Source organism: Equus quagga, chromosome 16 (genome assembly GCF_021613505.1).
Source record: "Equus quagga isolate Etosha38 chromosome 16, UCLA_HA_Equagga_1.0, whole genome shotgun sequence".
Taxonomy (NCBI): domain Eukaryota; kingdom Metazoa; phylum Chordata; class Mammalia; order Perissodactyla; family Equidae; genus Equus; species Equus quagga.
In genome coordinates this window covers 42,832,853-42,845,729 of record NC_060282.1, presented here as the reverse complement: position 1 = coordinate 42,845,729, position 12,877 = coordinate 42,832,853, and the positions used below count along the sequence as shown (strand labels likewise).

At 36.6% G+C, this 12,877-nt stretch overlaps 1 protein-coding gene across 4 annotated transcripts in view; it reads right to left on the bottom strand.

The window, feature by feature from the left end:
• Positions 1–12,877, bottom strand: part of RAD54B (RAD54 homolog B) — a 112,881-nt gene that overhangs the window by 35,749 nt on the left and 64,255 nt on the right. For all 4 annotated transcript variants that reach the window (XM_046642713.1, XM_046642711.1, XM_046642712.1 and 1 more), the window contains 3 exons: positions 12,451–12,613; positions 9,102–9,327; positions 8,615–8,822 (listed from right to left, as the gene is read on the bottom strand). In XM_046642713.1, the coding sequence (XP_046498669.1) occupies positions 8,615–8,822; positions 9,102–9,327; positions 12,451–12,613 (597 nt within the window). The remainder of the gene's footprint in view (positions 1–8,614; positions 8,823–9,101; positions 9,328–12,450; positions 12,614–12,877) is intronic.

Genomic DNA, 12,877 nt, shown 5'->3' with positions numbered 1-12,877 from the left:
AACAAAACTGGAAAAAGAAGACAGACAGAACACAAGAAGGAGATAAGAAAAGGGATTTAGGGCAGAAAATAAGAAGGAAAAAGAGTAAAGAAGGAAAAGAAAAAGACAAGAAGGGGCATGTGGCTGGAAGAGAGAGCCAATACACTAGCACAGTATCATTATGAGAAGTTGTCATAAATGTTGTCTGGAGCTAGTTTAGTGCCCAGTTCACTGCTTCTAGCACTCTTTTCTAATTCTAGACTAGGTAGAACCTGTAGAAAAAGCTAAATAATTTAATGTTAATAAAAGTTGGGCAGCAATGTCCTGTGACAAGAAAAAAGGAAACACTAAAGATTTTCAAGCCAAGTTGCTGTGTTTATTAAAACTATTTTCAGGGCTATGGAGGAGAAATTTCTAGGGAAATTGAAAGAACTCTTTCTCTTTCTCTACCTTGATCCCAGGAAAAAAAGCTTTTTCTTTGCTTTATTGTTTACTCTTTTATAAATCTACCACACAACCCAAGTACTGGAATTCCACCAATAACCTACACCTATGTGCTCCTCTATTACCTCCATGAAAAGTTCTAAGAGCTCTTTATACATATTCATACATATATTTTTCCTTTAGATGCTATAATTCCACTTCCAGGAACCTATTTAGAAAAAGATTATGCTTGTAGATATTCGTCATCACATTAGTTTTCAAGGTTATACAGTATCATAGGGAAATGTTTATTTAATATACACTTAATGTGTATTTTGATGTGCATACATGTGTATATGAATAAAGATGTATTTTGTATGTATATATAAAGAATAAAGAAATATGCAAGTATGTTCTGTGTGTGTATGAATAATAAAACATGTCGAAATGCTAACAATTAAGAAAGTGAGATTAGGGCTGGCCCAGTGGCATAGTGGCTGGGTTCACATACTCTGCTTCAGTGGCCCAGGGTTCACGAGTTTGGATCCCGGGTGCAGACCTAGCACCGCTTGTCAAGCAACGCTATGGCGGCATCTCACATAAAGTGGAGGAAGATTGGCACTGATATTAGCTCAGCGACAATATTCCCCAAGCAAAAAGAAGAAGATTGACAACATATGTTAACTCAGGGCCAATCTTACTCAAACACACACAAAAAAAGTGAGATTGGAGGATGATTTCTGTTCTTTGGTTTCTAGGCATGCTATAATATAGCAATGCGTGTGTGTGTGTGTGTGTGCAAGGTGTATTTTTAACCTTCAATCTTTAATAAGAATCTTGTTTCAAATCTCAGAGATCTCTTTTTTATAACAAAAGGACATCTAACATCTTACATGAATCATTTGCCTCTTGTTATGTACTGAATTGTGTCTCCCCAAAATTCCTATGTTGTGGTTTAACCACTAAACAAACAATTAGAACAGAGACACAAATTACAAATAAGAAGGAAACCAACATAGAAAACCACCTAACTGAATTGGTAGTCCGAAACTCATAAGATGAGAAACAAGGGAAATGCAGGAGAACCAGAAAACAGCAATAAAATGGCAGCATTAGACCCCCATATTTCAATAATCACTCTAAATGTAAATGGACAGAATTCTCCAATCAAAAGACACAGTGGCAGGATGGATTAAAGAACAAGACCCAACAATATTCTGCCTCCAGGAAGCACAGCTCAGCACCAAAGACAAACACAGACTCAGAGTAAAGGGATGGAAGATGATACTCCAAGCTAATAGTTAACATAAGAAAGCAGGTGTTGCCATACTTATATCAGACAAAGTAGACTTCAAGGCAAAACAGATAAAGAGAGACAAAGAGGAGCAGTTTATAATGATAAAAGGGACACTCTACCAAGAAGACATAATACTTATAAATATATATGCACCCAACACAGGAGCACCAAAGTAGGTAAAACAACTAACTAACAAAACTAAAAGGAGATATCAACAGCAGCAGGATAACAGTAGGGGACCTCAACACCCCACTTACATCAATGGATAGATCATCCAGACAGAAAGTCAACAAAGAAATTGTAGAATTAAATGAAAAACTAGACCAGATGGACTTAATAGATATATATAGAACACTCCATCCAAAAACAGCAGGTTACACACTGTTCTCAAGTGCACATGGAACATTCTCAAGGATAGACCATATGTTGGGAAACAAAGCAAGCCTCAACAAATTCAAGAGGATTGAAATAATATCAAGCATCTTTTCCAACCATAATGCTATGAAACTAGAAATCAATTACAAGAATAAAGCTGGGAAGGGGCAAAGATTTGGAGATCAAACAACATGCTACTGGATGACCAATGGATCATTGAAGAAATTAAAGGAGAAATCAAATATCATCTGGAGACAAATGAAAATAAAAACATGCCATACCAACTCATTTGGCATGCAGCAAAAGCAGTCCTAAGAGGGAAATTCACCACAATACAGGCTCACCTCAATAAACAAGAAAAATCTCAAATCAGCAATCTCAAACTACACCTAACAGAATTAGAAAAAGAAGAACAAACAAAGCCCAAAGTCAGTAGAAGGAGGGAAGGGAAATAATAAAAGAGCAGAAATAAATGAAATTGAAACAAAAAAGACAGTAGAAAGGATCAATGAAACAAAGAGTTGGTTCTTTGAGAAAATAAACAAAATTGACAAACCCTTAGACAGGCTCACTAAGAAAAAAAGAGAGAAGACTCAAATAAATAAAATTAGAAATGAAAGAGGAGAAATCACAACAGATACCATAGAAATACAAAAGATTACAAAAGAATACTATGAAAAACTATCTGCCAACAAATTGGACAACCTAGAAGAAATGGATAAATTCTTAGACTCTTACAACCTCCCAAAATTGAATGAAGAAGAAATAGAGAATCTGAATAGACCAATCACAAGTAAAGAGATTGAAACAGTTATTAAAAACTTCCCCAAAAATAAAAGTTCAGGAGCAGATGGCTTCTCTGGAGAATTCTACCAAACATTCAAAGAAGACGTAGTACCTATCCTTCTCAAACTATTCCAGAAAATTGAGGAAGATGGAGCACTTCCTAACACTTTCTATGAGGCCAACATCACCCTGATCCCAAAACCAGACAAGGACAACACAAAGAAGGAAAACTAAAGGCCAATATCGCTGATGAACATAGATGCAAAATCCTGAACAAAATTTTGGCAAACTGAATACAGCAATACATTAAAATGATCATACACCATGATCAAGTGGGATTTATACCAGGAACTTAGGGATGGTTCAACATCCATAAGTCCATCAACGTGATACACCACATTAACAAAATGAGGAACAAAAACCACATGATCATCTCAATATATGCTGAGAAAGCATTCAACAATATCCAACATTCATTTATGATAAAAACTCTCAACACAATGGGCATAGAAGGAAAGCACCTCAACATAATAAAGGCCATATATGACAAACCCACAGCCAACATCATACTCACTGGGGAAAAACTGAAAGCCATCCCTCTGAGAACAGGAATAAGGCAAGGGTGCCCACTCTCACCACTCTTATTCAACATAGTACTGGAGGTTTGGGCCAGAGCAATTAGGCAAGAAAAAGAAATAAAAGGAGTCCAAAGAGGCAATGAAGAAGTGAAACTCTCACTGTTTGCAAATGACATGATCTTATATATATAGAAAACCCTAAGAAATCTATCAGAAAGCTACTAGAAGTAATCAACAATTACAGCAAAGTTGCAGGGTACAAAATCAACTTACATAAATCAGTAGCATTTCTTTTTTTTTTTTTTTTAAAGATTTTCTTTTTCGTTTTTCTCCCCAAAGCCCCCTAGTACATAGTTATATATTTTCAGTTGTGGAGCCTTCTAGTTGTGGCATGTGGGATGCCGCCTCAGCATGGCCTGATGAATGATGCCATGTCCACACCCAGGATCTGAACCTGCGAAACCCTGGGCTGCTGAAGCAGACCACACGAACTTAACCACTCAGCCACACGGCCGGCCCCAGTCAGTAGCATTTCTATACTCTAATAAAAATCTAACAGAAAGAGAACTCAAGAACAGAATCCCATTCACAATCGCATTAAAAAGAATAAAATATCTTGGAATAAATTTAACCAAGGAAGTGAAAGATGTATACAATGAAAACTATAAGACTTTCCTGAAAGAAATTGATGATGACATAAAGAGATGGAAAGACATTCCATGCACATGGATTAGAAGAATAAACATAGTTAAAATGTCCATATTACCTAAAGCAATCTACAGATTCACTGCAATTTCAATCAGAATCCCAATGACATTCTTCACAGAAATAGAACAAAGAATCCTAAAATTCATATGGGGCAACCAAAGACCCCGAATTGCTAAAGCAATCCTGAGAAAACAGAACAAAGCTGGAGGCATCACAATCCCTGACTTCAAATATACTACAAAGTTATAGTAATCAAAAGAGCATGGTACTGGTACAAAAACAGGCACACAGATCAATGGAATAGAATTGAAAGCCCAGAAATAAAACCTCACATCTATGGACAGCTAATCTTTGACAAGGGAGCTGAGAACATACAATAGAGAAAAGAAAGTCTCTTCAACAAATGGTCTTGGGAAAACTAGACAGCCACATGTAAAAGAATGAAAATAGATCATTCTTTTACACCTTTCACAAAAATAAACTCAAAATGGATCAAAGACTTAAAGATAACACTTAAAACCATAAGACTTCTGGAAGAAAACGTAGGCAGTACACTCTTTGACATCGGTCTTAAAAGGATCTTTTCGGACACCATGTCTTCTCAGAAAAGGGAAACAATAGAAAGAATAAACAAATGGGACGTCATCAGACTAAAGAGCTTCTACAAGGCAAGGGAATACAGGATTGAAACAAAAACACAACTCACCAATTGGGAAAAAATATTTGCAAATCATATATCCAACAAAGGGTTAATTTCCATAATAAAGAACTCACACAACTTAACAACAAAAAATAAACCCGATCAAACAATGGGCAGGGGATACAAACAGACATTTCTCCAAAGAAGATATATGGATGGCCAATAGGCACGCAAAAAGATGCTCATCATCACTGATCATCAGGGAAATGCAAATCAAAACTACACTAAGATATCATCTTACACCTGTTAGAATAGTTAAAATAACCCAGACAAAAAGTAACAAATGTTGGAGAGGTTGTGGAGAAAAAGGAACCCTCATACACTGCTGGTGGGAATGCAAACTAGTGCAGCCACTATGGAAAACACTATGGAGATTTCTCAAAAAATTAAAAATAGAAATACCATATGACCCAGCCATCCCACTACTGGGTATCTTTCCAAAGAACCTGAAATCAGCAATTCAAAGAGACCCATGCACCTCTATGTTCATTGCAGCATTATTCACAATAGCCAAGACATGGAAGCAACCTAAGTGCCCATCAACTGATGACTGGATAAAGAAGATATGGTATATATAGACAATGGAATATTACTCAGCCATAAAAAAGGATAAAATTGTCCCATTCACAACATGGACGGACCCTGAGGGTTATGTTAAGCGAAATAAGCCAGATAGAGAAAGACAATCTCTGTATGACTCCACTCACATTTGGAAGATAAACAAACATGTAGACAAAGAGAAGAGATTAGTGGTTACTAGGAGAAAGGGGTGTGGGGGGTGGGCACAAAGGGTGAAGCGGTGCACCTATAATATGACTGACAAATAATAATGTACAACTGAAATTTCACAAGGTTGTAAACTATCATAACCTCAATTTTTAAAAAAATTCCTATGTTGAAGCCCTAACTCTGAGTGTGACTGTATTTGGAGGGAGAGCTTTACGGAGGTAATTAACATTAAAGGAGGTCACAAGGGTGGGACCCAAATCCAATATGACTGGTGTCCTTTTGAGAAAGAGAAAGATACCAGGGATGCACACGTACAGAGGACAGGCCATGAGAGGGCACAGACCGAGGAAGGCCACCTACAAGCCAAGGAGAGGGGGGTCAGGAAAAATCAAATCTGCTGACACCTTGATATTGGATTTCCAGCCTCCAGAGCTGTAAGAAAATAAATTTCTGTTGTTTAAGAAATTTATCACCCAGTCTGCAGCATTTTGTTATGGCAGCTCTAGAAGCCTAATACAACTCTACTAGTCAGACTGAATCCTAACCATTTTCCAGTAAATAGTAATTAAATGTTCTCCACAGCACTGGGCTAGATAATACCAAGAAACCAAATCACAACTCCTTTCATTTGATTCTCAGGTACTTTCTGAGCACCTATTAGGCACATAGCACTGCACATACTCATGTAGAGACGTCGAAACAGATCACTGTGGGAGTAAAGTACCCTTCCATTATAATAAGAAGGACTCATTCAGGCCATTCTAGGAGATAAAAACCAACTACAAGTACTTCTAATTCTAAGAGGTTAGCTAGTGTTAGTTCGTACCTAAATTCATGCTCAGAGGGCAGCTGTGACAAGGACAGGAAAGCAGAAACAAGCTAAAGAAGGCAAAGTAAGACAGAAGGGGGCAATGCCAATTCTAATGAAACTATCTCAATAGTCACCATCAGAACATTTCTTTTGAATAAAGTCCCAGAATCATTTTCTACTACAGATATTAAATTTAGAATGCTAGTTGAATTAGTATTTGTTTATAATTGAGAATATTAGTAAAATTATCCATTTTTGCTACAGAAAATTATCTGATTTTTGAATAAGAGAGCATATGCTCTATTTTCATTCTACCTTCAGTACTTTTCAGTAACATTTCTCAGTCTTCATTTCTTTTTCTTCCCTTTCTAATGCCAATCTTTTGTTGTTGATGTTTTCTTTTGTGGGGGGAGGATTTGAGGAAGATTGGCCCTGAGCTAACATCTGTGCCAATCTTCCTCTACTTTGTATGTGGGACACTGCCACAGAGTGGCCTGACGAGTGGTGTGTACGTCCACACCCGGGATGCAAACCCGTAAACCCCGGGCCACCTAAGCGGAACATGCAAACTTGACCAATACATCAACAGGTCGAATAGCAACCTTTTTAACGCCACAGCTGTTACCACTCTTTCGATAAGCAGTATTGACCCCACACTGAGCAATAAAAAGAAACAGCCTCTGCTTTTCTCTTCCAACACGGTGAAAATAAATTCAGCTAAATCTTTTTTTTCCATTGCTTTTCTGGCCCCAAGACCTCAAAATCAATGGCTAGTAAGGAAGTTTGAACCACAGCTTTGGGAATCAAGGAATCCACTTAGTTTCTCAAACAGCCAAAGACATAAAAATCACCTAGATTAAATTTTCCATTTCCCAACTCATTTTTTTCTTTAAAAGTAACCTTTTATAAATATTCAAAGCCATTGTTTCTATTCTCTGGTTTCTATATCACTAGTGTTACTGACAAACATTTGTTGGGCGTCAACTAAATCTTGGGGATATAAATAACTATGAGATTGACCCCTGCTCTTTTTATCTTTATTATCTTTAAGTGACTAAATGTGAAGAATGTAAAGGTCATTTAAAACTTCTCAAAATCATATTTAAAAAGCACATATAGTTTTAAAAATTACATTTAGTAATGGTTAATACAATCCCACACAAACTGGAAATCAAATGACCACGAATTACTTCAAGATAGGTACCCTCCCCACCCCAACTCAACGAGAACAGAAGAGGGGGAGTTTTCTCTGTCGCTCTAAGGCACTTTTCTACCCTAAAGATGTGGAATGGAGGAGCAAGCTGCGGGTCACACCTCTGCTCTCTCCTCAGTTTAACTTCAGAGAAGAGCTCTGACATGCATAAAGGACAATGAAGGACAAAATGACACAAAAGATCATCATATAATAAAAATAAATCATGCCCTGCCCTTTCCTTCCAAAAGGATTAAAGACAGTGGGGAAATGAAGCCTTAAGTAGAAAATGGAGGGGGTCACAAATACTAGTGATGAATACAACTCTCTTCTTTCTGCTGCTGCCAGAATGGCAAATTGGAAGGGCCACACAAGAGCAAAGTGAGGTGTGGGAAAAAAGCTACACTGAGCTACTCAGGCATGACTCTAGTCTAGGTCTTAAGCTAAAAAGAAGTAGGTAGAAAAGGATTCTTATATTTACACACGGTCCATCCCACCTTTCCAGATAGTCTGGCCCAGAAGCTTTGGCCAGCAACAAACTATGTGCGTGCAGCACACAGAGAAAAATAACAGATATTTATATTAAACACCTACCATGTGTCAGGTAGTCTTCCAAGAACTTTACATGGATTAACTCATTTGACCCTCACAACAACTTTATAAAGTAGATGGTATTATTATCCCTATTTCACAGATAAGGAAATTGAGGTACAGAGAAGTTAACTAAGTTCCCCAAAGTTGCACAGCTATAAATGTCAGACTTGGGAACCAAGCATGGGCAGTTCAGCCCCATCTCCCACATTCTTTACCGTGACACCGTTGTGATTACTCCTCAAAAAATCCAAAATCTGGATTGCAGAACATTACATAGGGACTTGATAATTCAGAATCCTACCAAGACTCAATTATTAATAGAGGTTTATTAGTATGAATTCCATCCAACACCACCAATGCTTTGGATGCCAAGCATCATATTACAAGTCTTATGTTTACCAGGCAAAAATTCCATCATATCTTCTCAAAAGTAAATACTGACCAGTTAGAATTATTCTTTTCTCACAAGAGAGGCTAACGAGGGCTGCAGTTGTCTTAACGGCACTGTTCTTCAAACGATGCCCTTCATCACAGATTAGAAGATCAAACTTTATATTCTTAACTTGATCCAGGGAACGAAGTAACATTTCATAACTGATGATAAGAACAGAATAAAATGGAGATTTGGTGAATTCTTCTATTTTGTGGTCCTAAAAAAAAGAGAGAGATAATATTTAACAAATCATGTGCAGAAACTGTGTGAAATCAAATTTAAGCAGCATATTTCTGACAACCATTAATCAAGTATTAGAATATGTTAACTCACAACCAAATTGTAAGCCAAGATTCCATTTTTCTGCAAAGGAGTTGGAGACTTATATACACATAAAAACCTGCTATATAGAGAGTAAAAAGAGCAGTATTGATTTGAAAAGCTAGGGATTTAGAATATGACCAAGGCTCATTTAGAAAATGACAAAGTCTCTTACCTGACCAACAGCAAATATCTTGATCCTTTCACTTCCTAGCCATTTTTGAAATTCTTTCCTCCAATTATTCACCAAGCTTCCAGGAGTGACAATTAGTGTCTTCTTTATTACTGGCTTGCCTCCATAGGGTCCCTGACACTGGAGAGTCCAGATGAGCGAAATACATTGTATTGTTTTCCCTAAACCCATTTCATCAGCAAGAATAGCTCCATATCTGTCATTCACTCTGTTAGAAATAATTATACTTCCTTTAATCACAACAGGAAAATGTTTTATGCCCCTAATATCATCACTTATTAGTCAAGAACCAGAAGCTGATATTTTGTAATTAGGACAAATTCTATTCCCCACTAAATAATTTTTCTGGCTTTTCATTCCTCCGAATTACAACATATCTCTTTTTTGCATCTGTGATAATGATATTCATTATATATTTATTGTCAACTAAATTACTAAATCTGAATTAGAGAGTTGAATCTCAATCATCTGTTACTATCATATGTATATATTTAGAGAGACTAGAAATGAATCCCAATTTTATACCTATGTTTGAATAATTTAACTAAAACTGTGCCTCCCAGCACTAACAGTTGAGCAATTTTTATCAGTTTCAGTACTAGATATCAAAACAGTTTAAAATATACAGTCATGCGCCATAAAATGACATTTTGGTCAACGACAGACCACATATATGATGGTGGTTCCATAAGATTATAATGAAGCTAAAAAACTCCTATCGAAGCCATCATGATGTCCTAGCACAACATATTATTCACATGTTTGTGGTGATGCAGGTGTAAACAAACCTACTGCACTGCCAGTTGTATAAAAGTATTGAGTTAAAAATATAAGAAAGTTTAACATATGCACCCCTATGTTCATGGCAGCACTATTCACAATAGCCAAGACATGGAAGCAATCCAAGTGCCTATCGACCGATGATTGGATAAAGAAGATGTGGTGTATATATATATACACAATGGAATATTACTCAGCCAGAAAAAAAGACAAAATCATCCCATTTGTAACAACATGGATGGACCTGGAGGGTATTATGCTAAGCGAAATATGCCAGACAGAAAGACAAACACCATATGATTTCACTCATATATGGAATATAAACAAACACATGGACAAAGAAAACAGTTTAGTGGTTACCATGGGAAGGGGGCTGGAGGGTGGGTACAAGCAGTGAAGGGGAGCACTTATGTGGTGACAGACAAGAAATAATGTACAACTGAAATTTCACAATGATGTAAACTATTATGAACTCAATAAAAATATATACAAGGAAGTTTATAGAATAAGGATATAAAGAAAAAATATTTTTGTATAGCTGTGTTTTACATTGCGTTATTACAAAAGAGTCAAAAGTTTAAAAAATTTAAAAGTTTATAAAGTAAAAAAGTTACAGTAAGCTAAGATTAATTTATTATTGAAGAAAGATAATATTTTTTCACAAATTTAGTGTAGCCTAAGCGTACAGTGTTTATAAAGTCTACAGCAGTGTACAGTGAGGCCCTGGGCCTTCACATTCACTCACCACTCACTGACTCACCCAGAACAACTTCCAGACCTGCAAGCTCCACTCATGGTAAATGCCCTCTACAGATGTACCATTCTTTATGTTTTATACCATATTTTTACTGTACCTTTTCTACCTTTAGATTCACAAATGCTTACCACTGTGTTAACCTGCCTACAGTATTCAGTACAGTAACATGCTGTGCAGGTTTGTAGCCTAGGAGCAATGGGCTCTGCCATCTAGCCCAGGCGTGTAGTAGGTTATCCCACTTAGGTTTGTGTAAGTGCACCCTAGGACGTTAGCACAGCGAAACAACTGCCTAACAACAAATTTCTCAGAACGTATCCCCGTCATTAAGCGACGCATGACTCTATTGTAATGTTAACCAGAAAGATCTATTAAGCTGTATTTATGATTCTCTGGCAATAAATGAAGTCTTTAACCAAAAGAGCTCCCTGCACTGTAAGAAAAATTAAACACCAAATACTTGATCTAACACACGTAATTTAGTAAAAATCTTATTCTACAAACTTACTTGGTTAATGTAATTTAAAATTAAATATTATAAGGAATATTATTAAGTAGCATTTTGATGCCACTTTGTAGTTTTTTAAGCTCTTTGATATAGTCATGTATTTTACTTAGATGCATTTGAAAAGAAAACTCTGTCTAAGCATAATTTATCTGTGAAACTAGAAGTTTAAGGTGCTATTTTTTTTCTAATTATTCATTAACTACATATGCTACTATTACAAGTGAAAAACAAGGCTTGTCCAGGTACACCTAAAAGGATCCCACACACCACCAGTGGACTGCACATCACAGATTAGGAAACACTGCTCCATGTTCTGAGAGTTTGAATGATTTTAAGCAAGGAAATGCCATGTTCAAAATGGTTTTTCATAAAAATCAAGCTGCTGGCTATTGATAAGTAGAATGGATTTGAGGAGCATCAGAAGCAGATACACAAGTTAGGAGCCATTGCAATAGTCCAGACAAAATATAATTTTATGACATCAGTTGCTAGAGCTGCTGCAGTGAGGTGTCAGAAAAGATTAGGAATCAAATGATATTTAGGAGGTCAAAATAACTAAAAGTTCAGATTTGATTAGATTGAGTAGGTGAGAGAGAAGAAATCAAAAATGATTCCTAGACCAACTGAGATAAGATGCCTAAAAAGAGCAGATTTGAGAGAGATGAGTCTAGAAAGTTTCTAGGAGATGGTATTCCCTTAACCGGTCATCACTCAAGGAGTTCTTCAAGTGTGGGGGAATTTACATTCCCTATTCCCTAGCAAATGACCAATTTAAAAAGCAGGGGCCTATGCATTAAAAACAAAGCAAAAAAGAAACTGAAATAAATAGACCAAGATGTTAGCAAGGGTGTTTGACTCTTTTTTATCTCCTTTGCCTGGGGGGGGGGGGGTGTGTGTCTTCTAATTCTTTGAGAGGAGATGACAATTCTTTAAGAAAACTCAATTTTAAAAAAAGGGAAAGGGGACTTTTTTTTAAGTAGAAGTGAGATAAGAAAACCTTCTTCCAAAATCCTCATAAGCAGAATTAAAGGCCATTTTGCCCCCGTAACCCTTTATCATATCCGCAGTGTGCTCTTATCCTACCACACTAAAGTTGACTGTATTTATCTGTTTCCTCAAGAACCACTTTTGCAATAAACCCACACATTAAGTACCATTCACCATTCCTAGCAACTAAAATTCATGATGTACACACTGAGACTCATTATATCAGGCTCTTCCTGGAAAATCATTATATTACAGGTTAAATCAAAACTCAGATTAGACTAAGCAATGATTTATTTTCCTACCTGAATCCCATCACACACTCATAAAGGAATCTGATTCCTTCTTTCTGATGCGGTCGAAGATGACACACAAGGTGAGGATCTATCACTACGTCCACGAGAGGGAAGCAGTTCTTATTGAACATCCACTGGTGACGGCTGTCCGGTCGCAGCATAACAAGGGAATCTTAAGACAAAGGTAGAAGTCTAATTATAACTGTATTACAATTTCACTTTATCAGCAACTACATTATCTTGCTTTAACTATTTATAAGATAGAACCACTTGCCATCATTTGTGGCAAAAAAATTCAAAATTCAGTGACACTAATGCTAAGCAAGGGTACAAAATTAAAAAATAAAATCTCATGCCTTATTGATGTAAAACTTCACGAAAGAATTACAAAGGGCCTTTCAAACTTCATATGCCCAAAAGTGCTTCAAAACCACTG